Here is a 19307-nt window from a genome sequence, read left to right as displayed (position 1 = left end):
TAAAACAAACAACATTGTAAATCAACTATACTCCAACATGAAATAAAAATTAAAAAAAAAAAACACAACTGAGGGACTTCCCTGGTGGCACAGTGGTTAAGAATCCGCCTGCCAATGCAGGGGACACAGGTCCAAGCCCTGGTCTGGGAAGATCCCACATACTGTGGTGCAACTAAGCCTGTGAGCCACAACTACTGAGCCTGCACTCTAGAGCCCATGAGCCACAACTACTGAGCCCATGTGCCACAACTACTGAAGCATGCGCGCCTAGAACCTGTGCTCCACAACAAGAGAAGCCACCGCAATAAGAAGCCCGCGCACCGCAACGAAGAGTAGGCCCCGCTCGCCGCAACTAGAGAAAGCCCGCGTGCAGCAACAAAGACCCAATGCAGCCAAAAATAAAATAAATAAATAAAAATTAAAAACTGGAATCTTCTATACTTATTTAAACTGGTAACTTCAAGGCTGAAGTAAAAGCTGAGAGTGAGTTCTCTGACTTATGTTTCCTGGCATTTGCTAAAGAAATACATTTTTATTTTCAGGACAGTTGCCCTTACCTGCTGCTTGAGTGCCTCCAAAGATTCAAATTCCAATCTGGCCAGTTTCATCTGGATATGCCGTGGCTTATCAGGTATGGCAAATGCAAGGATGAACTTCAAAGCCAGGAGTGCGTGCTGAAAACAAGAAAGAGCACACGTTGCAGGGACACATTAGACCATGTGGGCGAGGAGACAAATGAGCACCTCAGCACCGTGATCCTTCTCGTTAATCTTGGGTCACTTCTAATTACTGGCCTGTGATGTATCACAGATCAACCAGGTCCATGAGTTATATTTAATCCATCCCACTGTGGCCCATTCAATAATTATTGACTTACTTTGCTTTATTCTTTTAAAATCAGTTATTCCCTTAAAATGATACCATATGCTACTCTCAGTGAAAAATAAAGTTTATTCTGAGAAGTCTCCCACCAAATGCTTTTTTTTATGCATGTCTTAATCCCCAACGTATTTAGTGGGCAACGTGTGCAGAGCCAAACGTTGCTCTTTGTGTAACAACATCCTCCCCTGTGCTGTACTTCAGGCTGAGTAACGTGGAACGTGCATGTGCCTTTTGGTGCCTTGTATCCTCTGCATCCCCAGTAGTGTCTGGTGCAGTTTCTTTCATGAAATGACAATCAATAAATATTGATGAGTTGATCGACTGTAATGTGCTACCTTATGTTGCAGACTCCACATATTATGAGGCAGAAATGTATACAGAAATGTAGAGCGTATCCTTTATATTATGTAAAACGTATCCTTTATAACATGGGAAACTTAGAACCTGGCTATTTTATTTCCCTTCTACACCAACACCATACAGAGGTTTTCTAACATAATAATATGAGGTTTATAATTATGCTTCTTTCTCTGCAGAAATAAGCCAACAGGACTGCTTCCCCTGGTAAGCCTGCTCCTCAGATGCACAGCCTCGACTCGATGTTTCTCTAATTCTGCCTTCATCCTGTGACCCAGGATCAAGACCCACAGAAAGCTGAATGATCCTTAAAGTTGCGTCTTTGATGGCAGCATGAATTACTAAATATTAAAGGCTGGATAGTAAATTTTAAAGGTAGGAAATAATTAAAAGGCATTAAGAAAATCAGTGAAGGAGACGGAACAGGCTGTAAGAAATGTTGCATTGAATTATTGACAGAAAAGGAAGATAGCTGAAAAAAAAAGTGAATTCCTTACTGTGATATTTTCAAAAGGGGGATGAAGGATAAATAACATGTGGACATCTCCTGGGAGAAGCATGAAATAATGAAGGAAATCAACATCGTGCCAGAACAAGCAATAATTCAACACAAAAACTTGAAAACCGGCAGAACCCCAGGGAAGGCCAGGCACTGCCTGGTATTAGCAGGAGATCTGGAGTGGACCAGGGATGGGCAGTCTTCACTAAAATGTGACTACCAGGACCAAAAGAAGGCACTGGAAGATACTGATTAGGTGTCTATAGTGTGAAAACAAGAAGATAAAACAGATGACATCATGTGTTATAATTCTGAACTAAGTGAACTGAATTAATAGGAACCTAGAGATAATCAACAAAGAACAAATGAATAATTTAGGAAGAGCTATACTGTGTCATTATTTCATTCCACTGGAGCACTGAGATATAACTTTATGTAAGACTTAACCTCTTCAGTAGGATTGTTAGACAAGAAATAAACAAATTAGTGAATGGAAAGAAATCCATATTTTTCAGAAATTGTGTGTCCTCAAGTTGCCAGAGCCCCACCATGACCCGGTCACTGGCCCTATCCCATCTCTCCTAGCAAATCTGTCCCCATTTTCTCTTCTCTAGAGTCTCAGGAGGAATTATTGAGAAAGGAGACCCTGTCAAGCACTTCCCTTACAGGGGACCTGTAAGATGTGTCAACTCTTCTTTGGGAAACAGGACTGGCTACCGGGTGACTGGGCAAGGCTGCCACAGATCTCGGTGCTCATAGTTTCCATATGAAATGTCCATAAAGCGCTCTTGAATTGAAAAAAAGTTGGTATTTATTAGACAATATTAGTTAAAACAGGAAGTCATTTTAACATGGTTAAAACACTTATACAGCAACGAGCTTTTATGAGTGGTTCTCTATGGTTTACTTCCCCCCAAATATTCTATAATAAATGCTTTTAAAAGCCCATATGTAGAGAAATCATTTTCTTTGGAACTACATTTGCAAAAAAGTTCCTAGTAGACCTGCTTATTTCAAGCTTTTCACGTCCTACGTAACAACCCCAGGGTCACGCTCCTTGAAGAGCCCCACAAGCTGCACAGCCGGCACTCTTCACTGGTTCCCACACGACCAGAAGCCAGCAGGGCAGTAGCCCTGTGTCCATCGCTCCATTCGTGACTGCTATGCTGGCCACTGCAGCCAAAGGGCTGATGTCCTGGCACACAGTCTAAGTGGGGAGATGAGTAAGGACAGGCCATTACAATGCCACGCAGGAGTGTTACTGGCAGGGTACACACAAGAGACCACGAGCACTTGGACCAGCAGGTCAGAGAGGGCTTCCTGAAGAAATAAGTTTGAACAGAGACGTGATGGATGAGAAGGAGTTAGCCAGGCAAGGAGAGGGGGCCAAAGTGCTTCCAGAGAGGGGGCAAATGGACAAAGGGATGGGGGCTGAAAAGAGAGGGGCTGCAGAGGCAACCAGGAGCCCGGGGACACAGGCAGCAGAGGAGGCGCTGAAAGCATGAACACAAGAATGACTCAATCAGATTTCTCTGTCTGTGGCAAGGGGCGTGGACGAGTGTGGAAGTGCAGGCAAGTGAGCAGGGTGACCTGAGTGTGCATTAGAGCAGTGGGGCTGAAGCTCCAGGAGTGCCTGGAGGGCTCGTTAGCAGCAGACTCGCCAGACCGCAGTGACTCATGCACTCAACTGATAAGCACAGGATGGGGGGCAGGCGAGAGGGGAGAAGGGGTCTGTGCGGGCTGTGGATTTTCAGATGTCTATGGAGTGTCTAAGTGGACACGTCCAGCATCTAGTACGGTAGAGGAGTCAAGGAGGCAGAGATTTGGGTCACTGCTGTATGTGTGTAAGTGGCAGATAAAGCCATGGGAGTGGACGAGATTTGCAAGGCTGTGTGGTGAGAGAGAGGAAAGACGAGATGGCAAGACGATGGCAGAGGATGGAAGTGGGGGAACCGAAACATGCATGACGAGCAAAGGAGAGGGGCCAGCAAGAAGCCTGATAAGCAGAATCTAGGAGATTCTGGAGTTTCAGAAGCAAAGGGGAGAGAAAGAAGCCAGTCAAGGAGGGTGTCGGAGGGTCAAGTACATGAAGCCTGAGGGGGAACATATAGGTTTATCTACCAGGAGGCCTCTGGTGACCCTGGTGGGAGTGGCTTCAGCTGAGTGGTCGCAGAAGCAGGACTCAGTGGGCTGGGAAGGGACTTCAGGCAAGGCTGGAGTAGGGAGGTGCCGACCACAGGGTTCAGAGAGTCTTCCTGCAAAGGAGGGGTGAGGGACGAGGCAGCACCTGGACAGAGACCTGTGCTGGCCAGGTGTTTGTTCTTTAAAGGTATAATTCCTAAACATGTTGAGATGCTGTGGGGATGGAACCAAGAGAATGGCCAAAGGTGAAGCTCCTGGAAGAAGTTCCAAGGCACAGAGCCAGGCTGCCGTGCCAGGCAGGGGCTTAGCCATAAACAGGGGGTCTGATGTGGTCCCTGTCGAGGACAGAGAGCTGACCACGAGAGACAGAAGCATTTAAGGGCACTAATTTGAGACTTAAGAATTTTAAAACACATTTATTGCTTAGAATATGCAATTCAATACTTAAAATGAGGAAGGAGAGGTGGGAATTACACATCGCGTTCTCACTTTTCTTTCGCAGAGCTAATCGCAAATCATCGTTAAATATCCTTTCCTCAAAACAGATAATCATAATCTTCAGCAGAAAAAAAAAAGTGTCTCAGAGAACAAAATAAAAATGCCAACTTTATTAACTAGATTGGAAGAAATATCAACATCTTCACAATGAAATTTTGTTTGGATGGTGGCACTTTGGGCAACCTCTTTATCTTTAGCCTTTAACAGACATGCATTACTTTTGTATGGGGTAAAAAACACTTATGTGAAAAAGAACGCAGGGATTCCACTCATTTAAAAAATGAACCAACGTGCCCTGCCAGGCTCCTAACCCACCTGGTCACCACTGCCCACATGCCCAGTAAACAGACCCAGACCAAACAACCTGCAGCTCAGAGAGTCTGGCTTTTAATCGGGAGTCCAAGAAGCTGGCAAAAGCAATCACACATTCTGCAAATGACTGAGCACAATGATGCAGGGCCAGACTGCTTCAGTGGTGGCCGTCTCCCACCTTACCTATCAAAATCTTGTCACACTGATTTTTTTCCCCCCACTTTGCTACACTCTCAGAAGTTTCACCAATTTTAGGTTTATGTGGCATAACACACCATCTTTTAAAAGGGAAAATATTCTGGCAGGGTTAAGAAGCATCACCATTCACAGATACCTGTTAATTAATTAGCTGGCATTAGCAAACACTCTCTCTCTGTACTCCCCCTCCCCAGTAACCTTGAGACCTTGGGAGTGGGGTGGGGAAGGCAACACAGGGCATCAGCTTCAAGGAAGAGGGGTAAAGAGAAGCAAAGAGGAACCAAAATTGTCTGAATGATCAGGAAAGGATACATTATCCCCCTCTTTCTTCTTAGTAGGTTCTTGTACCCAGGATCCAGAATTCAAGTTGAACATCATGATGGATTTAAGTAAGCTTTTGTAGTCAAGCCTAGAAACCTAAATAACATTTATAGCACTGTGCTTCAAAAGATTAATTTTTAAAATCTCGTTTATATTTTTCATACAGAAAATCTGTTTCAAGGCTGGGAACTACTTTACGCTAACTGAACAGAGGAAAAAATTGTGAAAAGAATTTTAGCTATTTTTACTTGTTTTCATAAATAAAAGAAAGCCTAAGATAAAATACAAATCTGCTCAGATTTGAAGAAAAACACACTCAAAATGAATAGCTGAGTTGGTTTTTCATAGCCTCTTTATGAAAAGAGAAGACATTTTATGGGCCATGATTGTGATTCTTCACCAACAATCTTCCTTTAAAGTGAAACTCACAAAATGTATCCTACACAAAGTAAAGGAGAAGAGAAACAGTGAGGGGTGGGGTGGGGAGATGGGCAGAATTTTTAAACTAATAAATACAAAGAAGTTGGCTACCCATGACAATATAGTTCAGGTAATGATTATAGGGTGTCTTGGTTGGGAAAGGGAAAAAGAACGGGACCAGAGAAAATTGGCACTCAGAAGCTACACGTTTTCTGGTGCCAGCGGTAAAGTACTGCCCACTCCACCATCACTGTGTCGCTCACCTGTGGTCACTGCAGGGCTGTCAGACTCTTGGGAGTCTCGTGCCAGGTGCACAGAGAGTGAGAGGAACCATTTTATTTTAAAAAACTAGAAAATTCATGATATGATCAACAGTAGCAGCTGTGTTTGTAGCAGTGTGTCCCCAACCCTGTCTCTTCTGAAATAGAATACGCAAATTAGAGTTGAATTCTTGGAATTCTGAAAAGTTAATTTGATTTCTACAGTGGTAGGTCTGCCACATTACCTCCTTCCATTCAGAGCTCACTGAATAAAAAAAAAGTCCTTCAGGAAAGCATCCTCTGCCGATTATCAGACAAACTAAATGTGAAGTACCAATTAATAAGAAATGATTAATGAAGCTGAGATTGAAAAAAAATATGGAATTAGGCTCTTAAGGAAAAAAAAATCAGGGATTTTCATTTTAAGATGGTAGATCAAGCATGCACATGTACTTCTTCTACCTCCCCAGGGTCCCCTGAAATGACAGAAATATAGTCTAAAAAGAACAAGACTGGAAAACAAGAGAATTTGCCAGAACTTCTGAATATAGAACTTATGGAGTGGAAAGTGCTGCTCAAGTCTCCTGAGACAAAGGCAGGTCCTCCCAAAGGAGCCTCAGAAGAAGATGTCAGATTCAACCCACAAAAGGAAAGGATTGGGGCAGGGAGTCAGCACCAAAGTGAGTGCATTAAAGAACCACCTTCAGAAAAGCTGGGGCCATAGGAAGCCCTTTCTCATGCCACCTTATAACAGACTGACTGCAAGTTCTACTCTTGCACTAAAGCCAAAAACCTGCCCTTTAAAGAAAGCATTTGATCTTCTGGGAGAGTTCCTTGTGTGGGGTTGCCAGGCCCAAGAGAGAAGTTGAGCCTAAGGTCATACCAGACTCTTATTTAAAGACTTGGACACAAGAGTGATGTCAGCTGTATGACAGGATAGGAAGTCTCAAACCTTGTTCCCCCACAGAGACACTGACTTAAGAACAACATACAGTCCAAAAAGCCTTTGTGAGAACTTCAGAAAACAGCTAAGAAGCTACAGTACTCTAGGGAAGCACAAAGCTAAAAACAGCTGTTTTAGAATGAGTAAGTGAGTAAGAAAAGCTGTTGGATTTCACCTATGATAACCTTTCCTCCAAGCTGGCACACCTCAGCACAATTGGGAGAAAACACCCAACTTGTGAATAGAGAAGTGTAACATACATTCAATGTACATTCCATCTTTTCAAGGGACTTCCCTAGGAACTGGTTTCTGTCTCATTAGACTCAGGGCACTGGAGAAGATCCTGCATACTTTGGATGCCTGGGGGGCCAATAAAAACAAAGGAGAGATTGCTGAAATACCAGAGAACCTGCAGTACTGAAGACAGAGACCAGAGGGAGGAAGAGATTACAAACTCCTAAAAAAAAATCAGCAGACTTCCCTAATTGGGAAAATACATGCACAAGCCCAGAAAAGACACATCTCCAGAATGTTTGAGACATTCCCAGAATCTCTAGCTGGGCTGACTGATGGAGGTCTTTGCCTGTATGAAGCTAGTTTGTGAAGACTGGAAGAGATGGCTGTTTTTTCAAATGCCCAAATCTCAGCAAAAAAATAACAAGGAACACTATCAAACAGAAATATGACACAATAAAGGAAAATAATAAATCTCAAAAAAAGACCCTAAAGAAACAGAAATCTATGAAGTACATGACAAAGAATGCAAAACAATCATCTTAAAGAAGCTCAATGAATTATAAGAGAACACAGACAAGTAACCGAAATCAGGAAAATGATGTGTGAACAAAATGAAAATACCAACAAAAAGATAGAAACTAAAAAAAAAAAAAAAAAAAAAAAGAACTAAACAAATTCTGGAAGCGAAGAATGCAATAACTGAATTGAGAAGTTCACTATATGGGTTCAACATCAAATTTGTTCAAGCCAAAGAAAGAATCCATGAACTCTAAGACAGGTCACCTGAAATTATTGAGTCAGAAGAGCAAAAAGAAAAATGAATAAAGAAAGATGAAGAAAGCTCAAGATACTTAATGACATCAGCAAGTATTACGAATATATGCATTATGGGAATCTCAGAAAGAGAAGAGAGAGAAAGAGGGAGAGAGCTTATTTGAAGAAATAACGGTCAAAAACTTCCCAAATGTGAGGAATGAATTGGACATCCAAATTCAAGAAACTCAAAAGACTCCAACTCAGATGAACCCAAAGAACCCCATACTGAGATACACTGTAATCAAACCATCAAAGGACAAAGAGAGAATCTTGAAAGTAGCAAGACTGTGTCACATGATGTACAAGGGAGCTACCGTAAGATTATTAGAAGAGTTCTTAGCAGAAAAAAATATAGGCCAGAAGGGAGTAAGATGATACATTCAAAGGGCTAAAAGAAAAAACCTGCCAACAAAGAATACTATATCCAGCAAAACTGTCCTTCAAAAAAGAAAGAGAAATAAAGACCTTTCCAGATAAACAAAAGCTAAGGGAATTCATCACCACCACATCTGCCTTACAAGAAATACTAAAGGGAGTCCATTAAGCTGAAAGGAAAGAATGATGGACAACAACAAAAAAGCATATAAAAGTATAAAGCTCTCTGGTGAAGGTAAATAAATAGACAAATACAGTATACAGTAATGGTAGTGTGTATATCACTTTTCATTCTGGTGTAGAATTTAAAGGATAAATTCATAAATATAACTATAACTATAAAATTGTGTAATTTGTGACATCAATAACAAATTGGAGGGGAGATGTAAAAGAGTAGACATTTTGTACATGACTGAAGTTTCTATTATTTTAAAATAGATTACTATACTATAAGATGTTTTATGTACTCTCCATGGTAACCACAAAGAAATACCTATAGAAAACACATAAAAGAAAAATGAGAAAGAAATCAAAAACAAGTCTATGAAAAAAAAATCAAAAAAACACAAAGGAGTACATCAAGAGAGGCAAAGGACAAAATAACTATAAGACATACAGAAAAAAATGAATAAAATTGCAATAATAATTTTGTTACTATCAGTAATTACTTTAAATGTAAAAAGATTATATTCCCTGATCAAAAGACATGAGAAGCTGAGTGGATTAAAAAAACAAGATCCAGGGCTTCCCTGGTGGCGCAGTGGTTGAGAGTCCACCTGCCAATGCAGGGGACACAGGTTCGTGCCCCGGTCCGGGAAGATCCCACATGCCGCGGAGCGGCTGGGCCCGTGAGCCATGGTTGCTGAGCCTGCGCGTCCGGAGCCTGTGCTCCACAACGGGAGAGGCCACAACAGTGAGAGGTCTGTGTACCACAAAACAAACAAACAAACAAACAAACAAAAAAACAAGATCCAACTAAATGCTATCCATAAGAGACTCACTTTAGATGTAAGAACACATGCAGGAAAAAAGTGAAAGGACAGAAAAAGATATTACATGCAAATGGTAACCAAAAAATAAAAAGAAAGGAAGCAGAAGTGGCGATCTTGTATCAGACAAAATAGACTTTAAAAAGCTGAGATAAGAGACAAGGAGAGCATTATACAATGATAAAGGGTCAATTCACCACCAATAATTATATATTGTTAACACTGGAGTACCCATATATATGAAGCAAAAATCGACAGAATTGAAGGAAAAAGTAGACAATAATGCAATAATAGTAGGAGATTTAAATACCCCAGTCTCAATAATGGATAGAACAGCCAGACAGAAGATCAATACGGAAATAGAGGACTTGAAGAACACTATAGATCAACTGTACCTAACAGACATGGACAGAACTCTCCACTCAACAAGAGCAGAATACACATTCTTCTAAAGCACACATGAAATATTCTCTAGGACAGATCACCTATTAGGCTACAAAACACATCTTAACAAATTTAAGAACATTGCAATCATATCAATTATCTTTTTAGACAACAATGGAATGAGACTAGAAATCAACAGCAAAATGAAAACTGAAAAATTAAATAAGTGAAAATTAAACAACAAACTCTTCAACAACCAATGGGCCAAAGAAGAAATCAAAAGGGAAATTAGAAAATATTTTGACATAAATGAAAATGAAAACACAATATACCGACACTTATGGGATTCAGCAAAAGCAGAACTAAGAAGGAAAGTTATTGTCTTAAATGCCTTCATTAAAAAAGAAGAAATATCTAAAATCAGCAACCCACTTTATATCTCAAGGAACTAGAAAAAGAAGAACAAACTAAACCCAAAGTTATCAGAAGGAAGGAAATAATAAAGAGTAGAGGGACTTCCCTGGTGGTGCAGTGGTTAAGAATCCACCTGTCAATGCAGGGGACATCCCTGGTCTGGGAAGATCCCACATGCTGCAGAGCAACTAAGCCTGTGTGCCACAACTACTGAGCCCACACTCTAGAGCCTGCAAGCCACAATTTCTGAGCCATGTGCCACAACTACTGAAGCCTGTGTGCCTAGAGCCTGTGCTCTGCAACGAGAAGCCACTGCAATGAGAAGCCCGTGCACCACAACGAAGAGCAGCCCCCGCTCGCCGCAACTAGAGAAAGCCTGCATGCAGCAATAAAGACCCAACGCAGCCAAAAATAAATAAATAAAATAAATAAATTGATTTAAAAAAAGATTAGAGCAGAAATAAATGAATTAGAAAACAAAAAGCAATAGAAAACAATCAATGAAACTAAGAGTTGGTTTTTTTGAAGACCAACAAATCAACAAACTCTTAGCTTGACTGACAAAGAAAAAAAAGGTTCAAATAACAAAAATCAGAAATGAAAGGGTAGACATTATAACTGATGCCAGAGATAATAAGGATTGTAAGAGATAATGAATAATTATATGCCAACAAATTGGATAACCTAGGAAATAAATGGATAAACTCCTAAAAACATACGACCTACAAAGACTGAATCATGAACAAATAAAAAGTCTGAATAGATATAGAACTAGTAAGAAGATTAATCAGTAATAAAAAAATCTCCTAGCAGAAAGCCCAGAACCAGATGTCCTCACTTGAGAATTCTACCAAATATATAAAGAGAAATTAACACCAATCCTTCTCAAACTCTCCCCACAAAAAATTGAAGATAAGGGAGCACTTCCAAATTCATTTCATTCTCTGAAGTCAGCATTACTTTAATACCCAAACCAGACAAACTTACTACAAGAAAAGAAAACTACAGACCAATATCCCTGATGAATATTGATGCCAAAATCCTCAACAAAATGCCAGCAAAGTGAATTCAGCAGCACACTGAAAGGATTATACACCATAGCCAAGTAGTTTTTATTTCTGGAATGCAAGGATGGTACAACATATGAAAAGGAATCAATGTAATATAACACATTAACAGAATGAAGGAAAAAACATGATCATTTCAATCGATGAAGAAAAAGCATTTGACAAAATTCAACTTCCTTTCATGATAAATACAATCAACAAGAAGAAAATAAGGGAAGTACCTCAACATAATAAAGCCCATATATGAAAAGCCCATAGCTAACAACACACTCAATGGTGAAAAGCTCAAAGCTTTTCCTCTAAGATCATGAACAGGCAAGGATGACCTCTCTCACTGGAAATCCTAGCCAAAGTAATTAGGCAGCTGCTACAGAAAACAGTATGGAAGCTAAAAATAGAATTACAATATGATACAGCAATCCCACTTCTGGGTATATATTCCAAAAAAAAAAGGAAAGAAAGAAAAGAAAATAGGATGTTGAAGAGATATTTGCATACCCATGTTCACTGCAGCACTTATCACAATAGCCAAGAAGTAGAAGTAACCTAGTCCATGAGTGGATGAATGGATAAAGAAATTGTGGTATATACATATGGGGGAATATTATTCAGCCATTTAAAAAGAAGGTAGAGAGTTTCAGTTTTGCAAGATAAGAAAGCTCTAGAGATCTGTTGAACAACAATGTGCATATTGTTAACACTACTGTACTGTACACTTAAAAATGGTTAAGATGGTAAATTGTATGTTATGTGCTTTTTCCACAATTAACAGACTTACAGGTCAAAAATCCCAACAATCCCCCCTACCAAAAAAGAAAGCCAAACAAGGAGAGGTACTGCTGCCCAGGATGGCAGACACTCAAGTTCTTCAGACTCAGAGTGAGGTCAGTCAAATCCCTGGGTGGCCAGTCTGTTCCCAGCCCATGAACCTCCCAGGGACTCTCCTCATGTATTGATAGAATCTCCTAGCACAGGGAGCCCTTCTAAGGAACAGATCTGCACACCCACGCTGGAAGAGGGAAGCCACAGCAGCTCTTCGTCTCACCATCCCAACCACCAGACAGTGTCACAAAGCTGAGGACCACAAATGCCATGACCAAGATGAAAAAACAGAGCTAACCCTCGAGGACAAAAGCAGACATTTGGAGAGCACATAAGAACTCAAAGTTTACTGCCCACATGTGCTATATGAAAAAGAAAACTACTCAAGGAGTAACTCCAGGAAAATGTAAATGGAATCTAAGACAATGACAGGGAAAATAAGAGACAGAAGCAGCGGACCATGACTTATAAGAGGCTAAAAGAAAACAAACCCTTTGGATTTGAATGCTTACAAGGTTCTCCTTTAAGAAGCAAAGTGTTAATCCTAGGATTATATTTCCTTCTCTTCAGGTTCAATAATGCTAATGGTTAAATAGCATCTAATATTCATAATATTATAAATGTTCATTCTTCTGTTTTTATCACCAACTGGGAGACAAATCATAGCCAATTATAATTTGCAGTGTAAACGTAATAAAAGAGCCAGCAAAAATGGGGAGAGAAGAGGGCAGTGGAAGCCAAAGGAAGCTTAACTATGTTAACAGCCTCATCTTCAACGAGAGGACATAAAGTTGACAAATCAAGAGACACATGTTTTAAGTGAAGTTTTTAAAGCTATAATGCCACTTGCAGCAACACGGATGGACCTAGAGATGATCATACTAAGTGAAGTAAGTCAGACAAAGACAAATATCATACGACATCACTTATATGTGGAATCTAAAAAAAAATGATACAAATGAACTTATTTATAAAATAGAAACAGACTCACAGACATAGAAAACAAACTTGTGGTTACCAAAGGGGGAAGTGGGGGGAAGGGATAAATTAGGATTTTGGGATTAGCAGAAACAAACTGCTATATACAAAATAGATAAACAGCAAGGACCTGCTGTATAGCACAGGGAATTATATTTAATATCTTGTAATAAGCTATAATGGAAAAGAAACTGAAAAAGTATATGTGTGTGTGTGTGTATACACACACACACACAGAGCACCAAATCACTTTGCTGTACACCTGAAATTAACACTACATTGTAAATCAACTATATTTCAACTTTAAAAAATGGTGTGGGGGAGACTTCTGTTTTTACTTTATTATACTATTTGGACTTTGTGATATTGCCCTCCATTCCCATATGTATCCATTACTTCTCTAAAGAAAACAAAATGATAGATTCTCTTAGTCTGGTACAGGGTCAGCAAACTTCTTAGAGGCCCACAAAGTCAATATTTTAGGTTTTCTTGCCGTATATCTCCATCACAACTATTCAACCCTGCCGTTCCATACAGTGTGAAAAGCAGCCACAGCTGATACATAAAGAAATGGGTGTGGCTGTGTGCCAACATCACATTACTAAGAAGCAGCAAGAGGCTTTGGTCCTTTGGCCAGAGTTTGCTGCCCTTTGGTATAGAGTGCGTAGAAAGACTCAAAACTCTAGTTATTTAACCAATTAATTCATATTTGTCAAAAGATGAGAAAGCCTCACAAAATTTGCCTTTGTCCCAATAACACAAATGAAGAGGAACCTTCTCTGGAGTTTCAAAGAAGGCTTCTCGCAGCATCTTCAGGCCCTAACCCTGACGAGTCACTGCCAGAGCCTGAGAGACGCAGCACCTGTGACACCAGCACACTGTGCTCCTGATCAGGATCTGCGCCAGGTGCGTGGAGGATGCACACACATGGCAGGACTGGGAGACGCTGTCATCACAGACAGCCTGGGCCTCCGCTCCATCCACATGGCTATTTCCCAAGATCAGTCAAGTGAATAAGGAGTTGGGCTTAAAAGGTTAATGGAAACTTGAATCTAAAGGAAGTGTACAGGGTAAAAAAGCAATAGGAAAATGTTAGGAGAGCCAATTAAAACAGAGAGCTAAGAGTAATTGATTACTATAAAAACATGAAAAAAATTTTACCTCCTTTTCTTCTATCTCACCACATAATGAAACAGTGGTTTGAAAAAAACGTCAATTAAACTAGAAGAATACAAGGAAATAATTTTAAGGGTTACAAATAAATTAAGCTGAATGCCTCATCAGCTCTTCCCTTTAAAAATATAAACTCCAGGACTTCTCTGGTGGCACAGTGATTAAGAATCCACCTGCCAATGCAGGGGACACGGGTTCGAGCCCTGGTCCAGGAAGATCCCACATGCCATGGAACAACTAAGCCCTTGCACCACAACTACTGAGCCTGTGCTCTAGAGCCCGCAAGCCACAACTACTGAAGCCGTGCACCTAGAGCCCGTGCTCTGCAACAAGAGGAGCCACAGAAATGAGAAGCCCACGCACCACAACGAAGAGTAGCCCCCTCTCGCTGCAAGTAGAGAAAAGCCCGTGCACAGCAACGAAGACCCAATGCAGCCAAAAATAAATAAATAAATTTATTTTAAAAAATATATAATCTCCATTGTAGGCATTTGCTAAAAGAGGCTCCTCACTGGTGAAGGACACTGAGTGATGAGACTGTCATTTGTCACTGGGATGATGAGAAAGCTGGCTTTCAAGGCTTCGGCAACCTCTGTGTCACCAAAGAACGCATCTTATCCAGCCTTAAAGCTTGTTGCCCTTGAAGTGATTAACTTGGATTTAAAGGCTCTTTCAGCTTCTCTCATCTCTAAAATCTGTGCATTCCTGATACAGCAGCAGGCATCACTACCCACCATAAAGCTTGTAAAGCTTGTTCTCCTCCCGATCGGAGGCACATTTTAAGCCATTTCTAGGATAGATTTGATGATTGTGAAAGGAAGTGCAACCTGTAGGAGGGTTATGTTTTATTTGGAGTTTGTTTTGTTTTTTTCAACAATTATTTTGATCACTTGACAAGCAAAAAATCAAGCTACACTTAATAACTGTGTGCCTAGAAATGTTCTCTAACTGAGGCCTGTGAAGCAAAGTGATACCCTGAGATTGCGGTTTCATTTCACTGTACACTTACTTCATTTACATTAAGTGGACCATCAAGTGAGAATTTCAATCACGCTGGAGAAACACACATTTGTAACCTCTAAATCATAAGCTACAGAGGCCAGCCATGGTGCATGCCAGGGATCATAATAAGGGTGGTGGCTCTCCCGCAGTGCAAGGACACAAAATCGGCCTCCTGGAGTCCCCTGCCTAATGCTTGGCTGGTCAGTGACACAGCTGATCCAGGAGCCCTGCCTCCTCACCTGACCCCACCAGGCAAGGAGGGCAGGCTCAGGAGACCACGTGGTGAAGTCTTGCAGGAAACGAGTGCAGTCTGGGGCCAACTGAGCTGTCCCTTCCTCCCTGGCCTCCCCAAACATTGTTTATATCCAGACATATATAGGTACAGTGGACACTGGAAGAATCTCTGAAGTTGAAAAAAAAAAAAGTCTTCAGGGCTCAATGGCAACGGGGATCTCAAGCCACAGGTACAAGAGGGGAGGAGAGTTCTTCCCCTTCACCCTGGTGGTGGCAGGATGTGTTCATGGCTACAGTACATATGTGACATGAGCCTGTGACCCCTGAGATGGTTCTTCATTCACAGACTTTGTCTGCTTCTTTCCAAGTCTTTTGTTTTCTTTATAGTTTTCCCCCCCCCTTCTAATGTAGATGCTGTGGCCATGGGAACACTTTGTTCAGTACAGAACTAAATGAGTTAATAACTAGTTATATTTAATCACACTTCCTTGAGTCCCAACTGTGAAGTAAAGATAGGCATTTCTTTGACACTACTGGGCCTAAGTTCTATCCCATCTCATTTTGCTTTGAACCAGCCTGAATTTGCCAATGCCCTGTCTGGACTTGGCCTCTGAAATGTGTCCCCTCCAGGGGCTGCTGCTTCTATCCTCTCCACCGGGGTCCCTGGAAGGTTCATGCCTCTTCCATGTCCCCCAGGACATCATCTTCCTTTATTCCTACCATTCCTACCATTCCTCCAGTCCTTATGAAGCTCAATTGGGTACGTACAGGAGGACACAGAGGCTACAGCTTCCATGTAAGGACGCCCTGGTGGACAGTGATGCCTGTTGCCATATCTGCTATGCAGAGATTTTAGAGCTGAAACAATCTGAGAGAGTCTTTAAAGTCAATCACTTCAAGGGCAAGAAACTGACCTTCAGGGACTACACGTCAGGGCTGAGAGCCAAGCTCTAGATTCTTCATTTTACATGATGCTGTTTCTCCCCACGTGACCCTCCTGGTGGTGCTCTGTGAACACACACAGTGGCCATGGGAAAGCACACGCTCAGAGGTCAGGCAGACCTACGTGCAGACTCCTCCTGCAGGATGCTGTGCACGTCAGTGAGCCATGGGAGCCTCACTTTCCTCATGTGACACAGCACTGTCACACCCAATATGTGGTGAGTAGTCAACATATAGAAATGCTAATTCTTTCACTGAGGTATAATTGACATCTAACATTATATTAGTTTCAGGTGTACAACAAATGATTCGATATTTGTATACACTGCAAAATGATCACCACAGTAAGTCTAGTTACCATCGTCACCATACATAGTAATGAAGTATTTTTCTTATGCTGAGAACTTTCAAGATTTACTCTCTTATGCAGTACAGTATTATTAACTATTGTCACCATGCTGTACCTCAATCACATCCCCATGACTTACTTATTTTATACCTGGAAGTTTGTGCCTTTTGACCCCCTTTAACCTGCCTCTCTGGCAACTACCAATCTGTTCTCTGTATCTATGAGCTTGGTTTTGTTTGTTAGATTCCACATATAAGTATAAATCATACGGTATTTCTCTTTCTCTGACTTATTTCACTTAGCATAACGCCGTCAAGGTCCATCCATGTTGTCACAAATGGCAAGATTCCATTCTTTTTTATGGCTAAGAGTATTCCATTTGTGTGTGTGTGTGTGTGTGTGTGTACACCACATCTTCTTTATCCATTCACCTGTCGATGGACACAGGTTGTTTCCGTATCTTGGCAATTGTAAATAATGCTACAATGAACACAGGAATGCATGTGTCTTTTCGAATTAGTGTTTTCGTTTTCTTTGGGTAAGTACACAGAAGTGGAATTGCTGGATCACATGATAGTTCTATTTAAAAGTTTTTGAGGAAACTTCATATTATTTTCCATAGTAGCTGCACCAATTTACATTCCCACCAACAGTGTAGGAGGGTTCCCTTTTCTCCATGTCCTCTCCAGCATTTATGATTTGTAGACTTTTTGACGATGGCCATTCTGACCAGTGTGAGGTGATACCTCACTGTGATTTTGATTTGCATTTTTCTGATGATTAGTAATGTTGAGAACCTTTAATGTGCGTGTTGGCCATCTGTATGTCTTCTCTGGAAAAATGTCTATTTAGATCTTCTGCCCATTTTATAACTGGATTGTTTTTTGCTATTGAGTTGTATGAGGTCTTTATATTTTGGATATTAACTGCTTACCAGATATATGATTTGCAAATATTTTCTCCTATTCAGTAAGTTGCCCTTTCATTTTGCTGATGGTTTCCTTTGCTGTGCAGAAACTTTTTAGTTTGAAGTAGTCCAATTTGTTAATTTTTGCTTTTGTTGCCATTGCTTTTGGTGTCGAATCCAAATAATCATTACCAAGACTGATGTCAAGAAGCTCACTGCCTGTGGTTTCTTCTAGGAGGATGCCACTCTCTTTTAAAGTTTCAGGTCCTAGATTCAAGTCTTTAATCCATTTTGAGTTAACTTTTGTGTATGGTATAAGATAGTCTGGTTTTATTCTTTTGAATGTGGCTATCTAGCTTTTCCAAAACCATTTATTGAAGAGACTGCCTTTTCTCCACTGTATATCCTTGCCTCTTTGTCATAAGTTAATTAACCACATGTGAATGGGTTTATTTCTAGGCTATCTGTTCTGTTCCCCTGATGTGTCTGTTTTTATGCCAATACCATATTATTTGATTACTAGAGCCTTGTAATATGGTTTATAAGCAGGGACTGTAATGCCTCCAGCTTTGCTCTTCTTTCTCAAGATCGCTTTGGCTATTTAGAGTCTGTGAGATAACAGAAAATATATATTTGGTCTCTGTCTCTGGTTCCTGGCACAGAGCTACTAAAACCCTTATAATTTCCTAAGTGATGAGAACACTAGGAACATCTCTTTTTCAAATATTGGTCTTTGACCTCTGTTCTTGACACAGAGCTCCTAAAGCCCTTGTAGTTTCCTAGGTGATAGGAGTGTCTTTTCCTCTATTGAGGTAACTCTGGGTGGGCCCCTGGATGAGGGCTGGTCACCAGAAAGGCCAAGCTAATCTTATAGGATTGGAATTTTCAGCCCCACCTCCCATGCTCTTGAGAAGAGAGAAGGGCTGAAAATGGAGTTAATGATCTATCATGCTGACGTGATAAAGCCTTCCTAGAAGTACAGTGTTTGGACAGCTTCCAGGTTGGTGAACACATGGAGATGCTGTGAGAGTGGGTACCCAGGGAGGGCATGGAAGCTCCACACCCCTTCCCACATACCTGGCCCTATGCATCCTTTCCACCTGGATGGTCATCTATATCCTTTACTATAGCCTTTCATAAGAAACCAGTAAACGTAAGTAAACTTTTCCTGAGTTCTGTGAACCACTCTAGCAAATTAATCAAACCTGTACAGGGGGTTGTGGGCACTTCTGATTTATAGCAAGTAAGTCAGAGGTACAAGTAACAAGCTGGACTCGAGACTGGCATCTGAAGTCCAACCTGGGCTTGCGACTGGTGTCTGAAGTGTGTATGGTGGGACATCCTGTGTGACTGAGCCTTAACCTATGACATCTGATACTACCTCTGGGTAGACAGTGTCATAACTGAGTTAAATTGCAGGACATGCAGCTGGTGCTGCAGAGAAGTGCTTGGTGAGTGGAAAAACCTCCACGTATTTGGTGTCCAAAAGTGTCTGAAGTGAAGTGTTTTCTGTGAAGGTAAAGGAGACACACAAGAAAGAAAGTAGGGAAGAGCTGGCTTTTTCCCTATACATAAAGTGGAAGACTGAGGGTTTTCCATTACAGGGTCTTTTGTGGTTCCATATGAATTTTAAGATTTTGTTCTATTTCTGTGTAAATGTCATTGGTATTTTGATAGGGGTTGCACTGAATCTGTAAATTGCTTTGGGTAGTACTGAGACAGGCTGGGACCTGGGACCCTTTGCTGCAGTGCTGCAGTGCTTGCACCTGGACAAACATCTTCTCAA

General features: G+C 41.0%; 1 protein-coding gene across 2 annotated transcripts in view; it reads right to left on the bottom strand.

Annotated features, from left to right (window-relative positions):
* The window catches only part of ANO10 (anoctamin 10), a 272726-nt gene that overhangs the window by 57331 nt on the left and 196088 nt on the right, over positions 1-19307 (bottom strand). For both annotated transcript variants that reach the window (XM_060110817.1, XM_060110816.1), the window contains exon 12: positions 558-674. In XM_060110817.1, coding sequence (XP_059966800.1) covers positions 558-674 — 117 coding nt within the window. The remainder of the gene's footprint in view (positions 1-557; positions 675-19307) is intronic.

Source organism: Mesoplodon densirostris, chromosome 10, assembly GCF_025265405.1.
Source record: "Mesoplodon densirostris isolate mMesDen1 chromosome 10, mMesDen1 primary haplotype, whole genome shotgun sequence".
NCBI lineage: Eukaryota > Metazoa > Chordata > Mammalia > Artiodactyla > Ziphiidae > Mesoplodon > Mesoplodon densirostris.
This window is presented reverse-complemented; position numbering and strand designations above follow the sequence as displayed.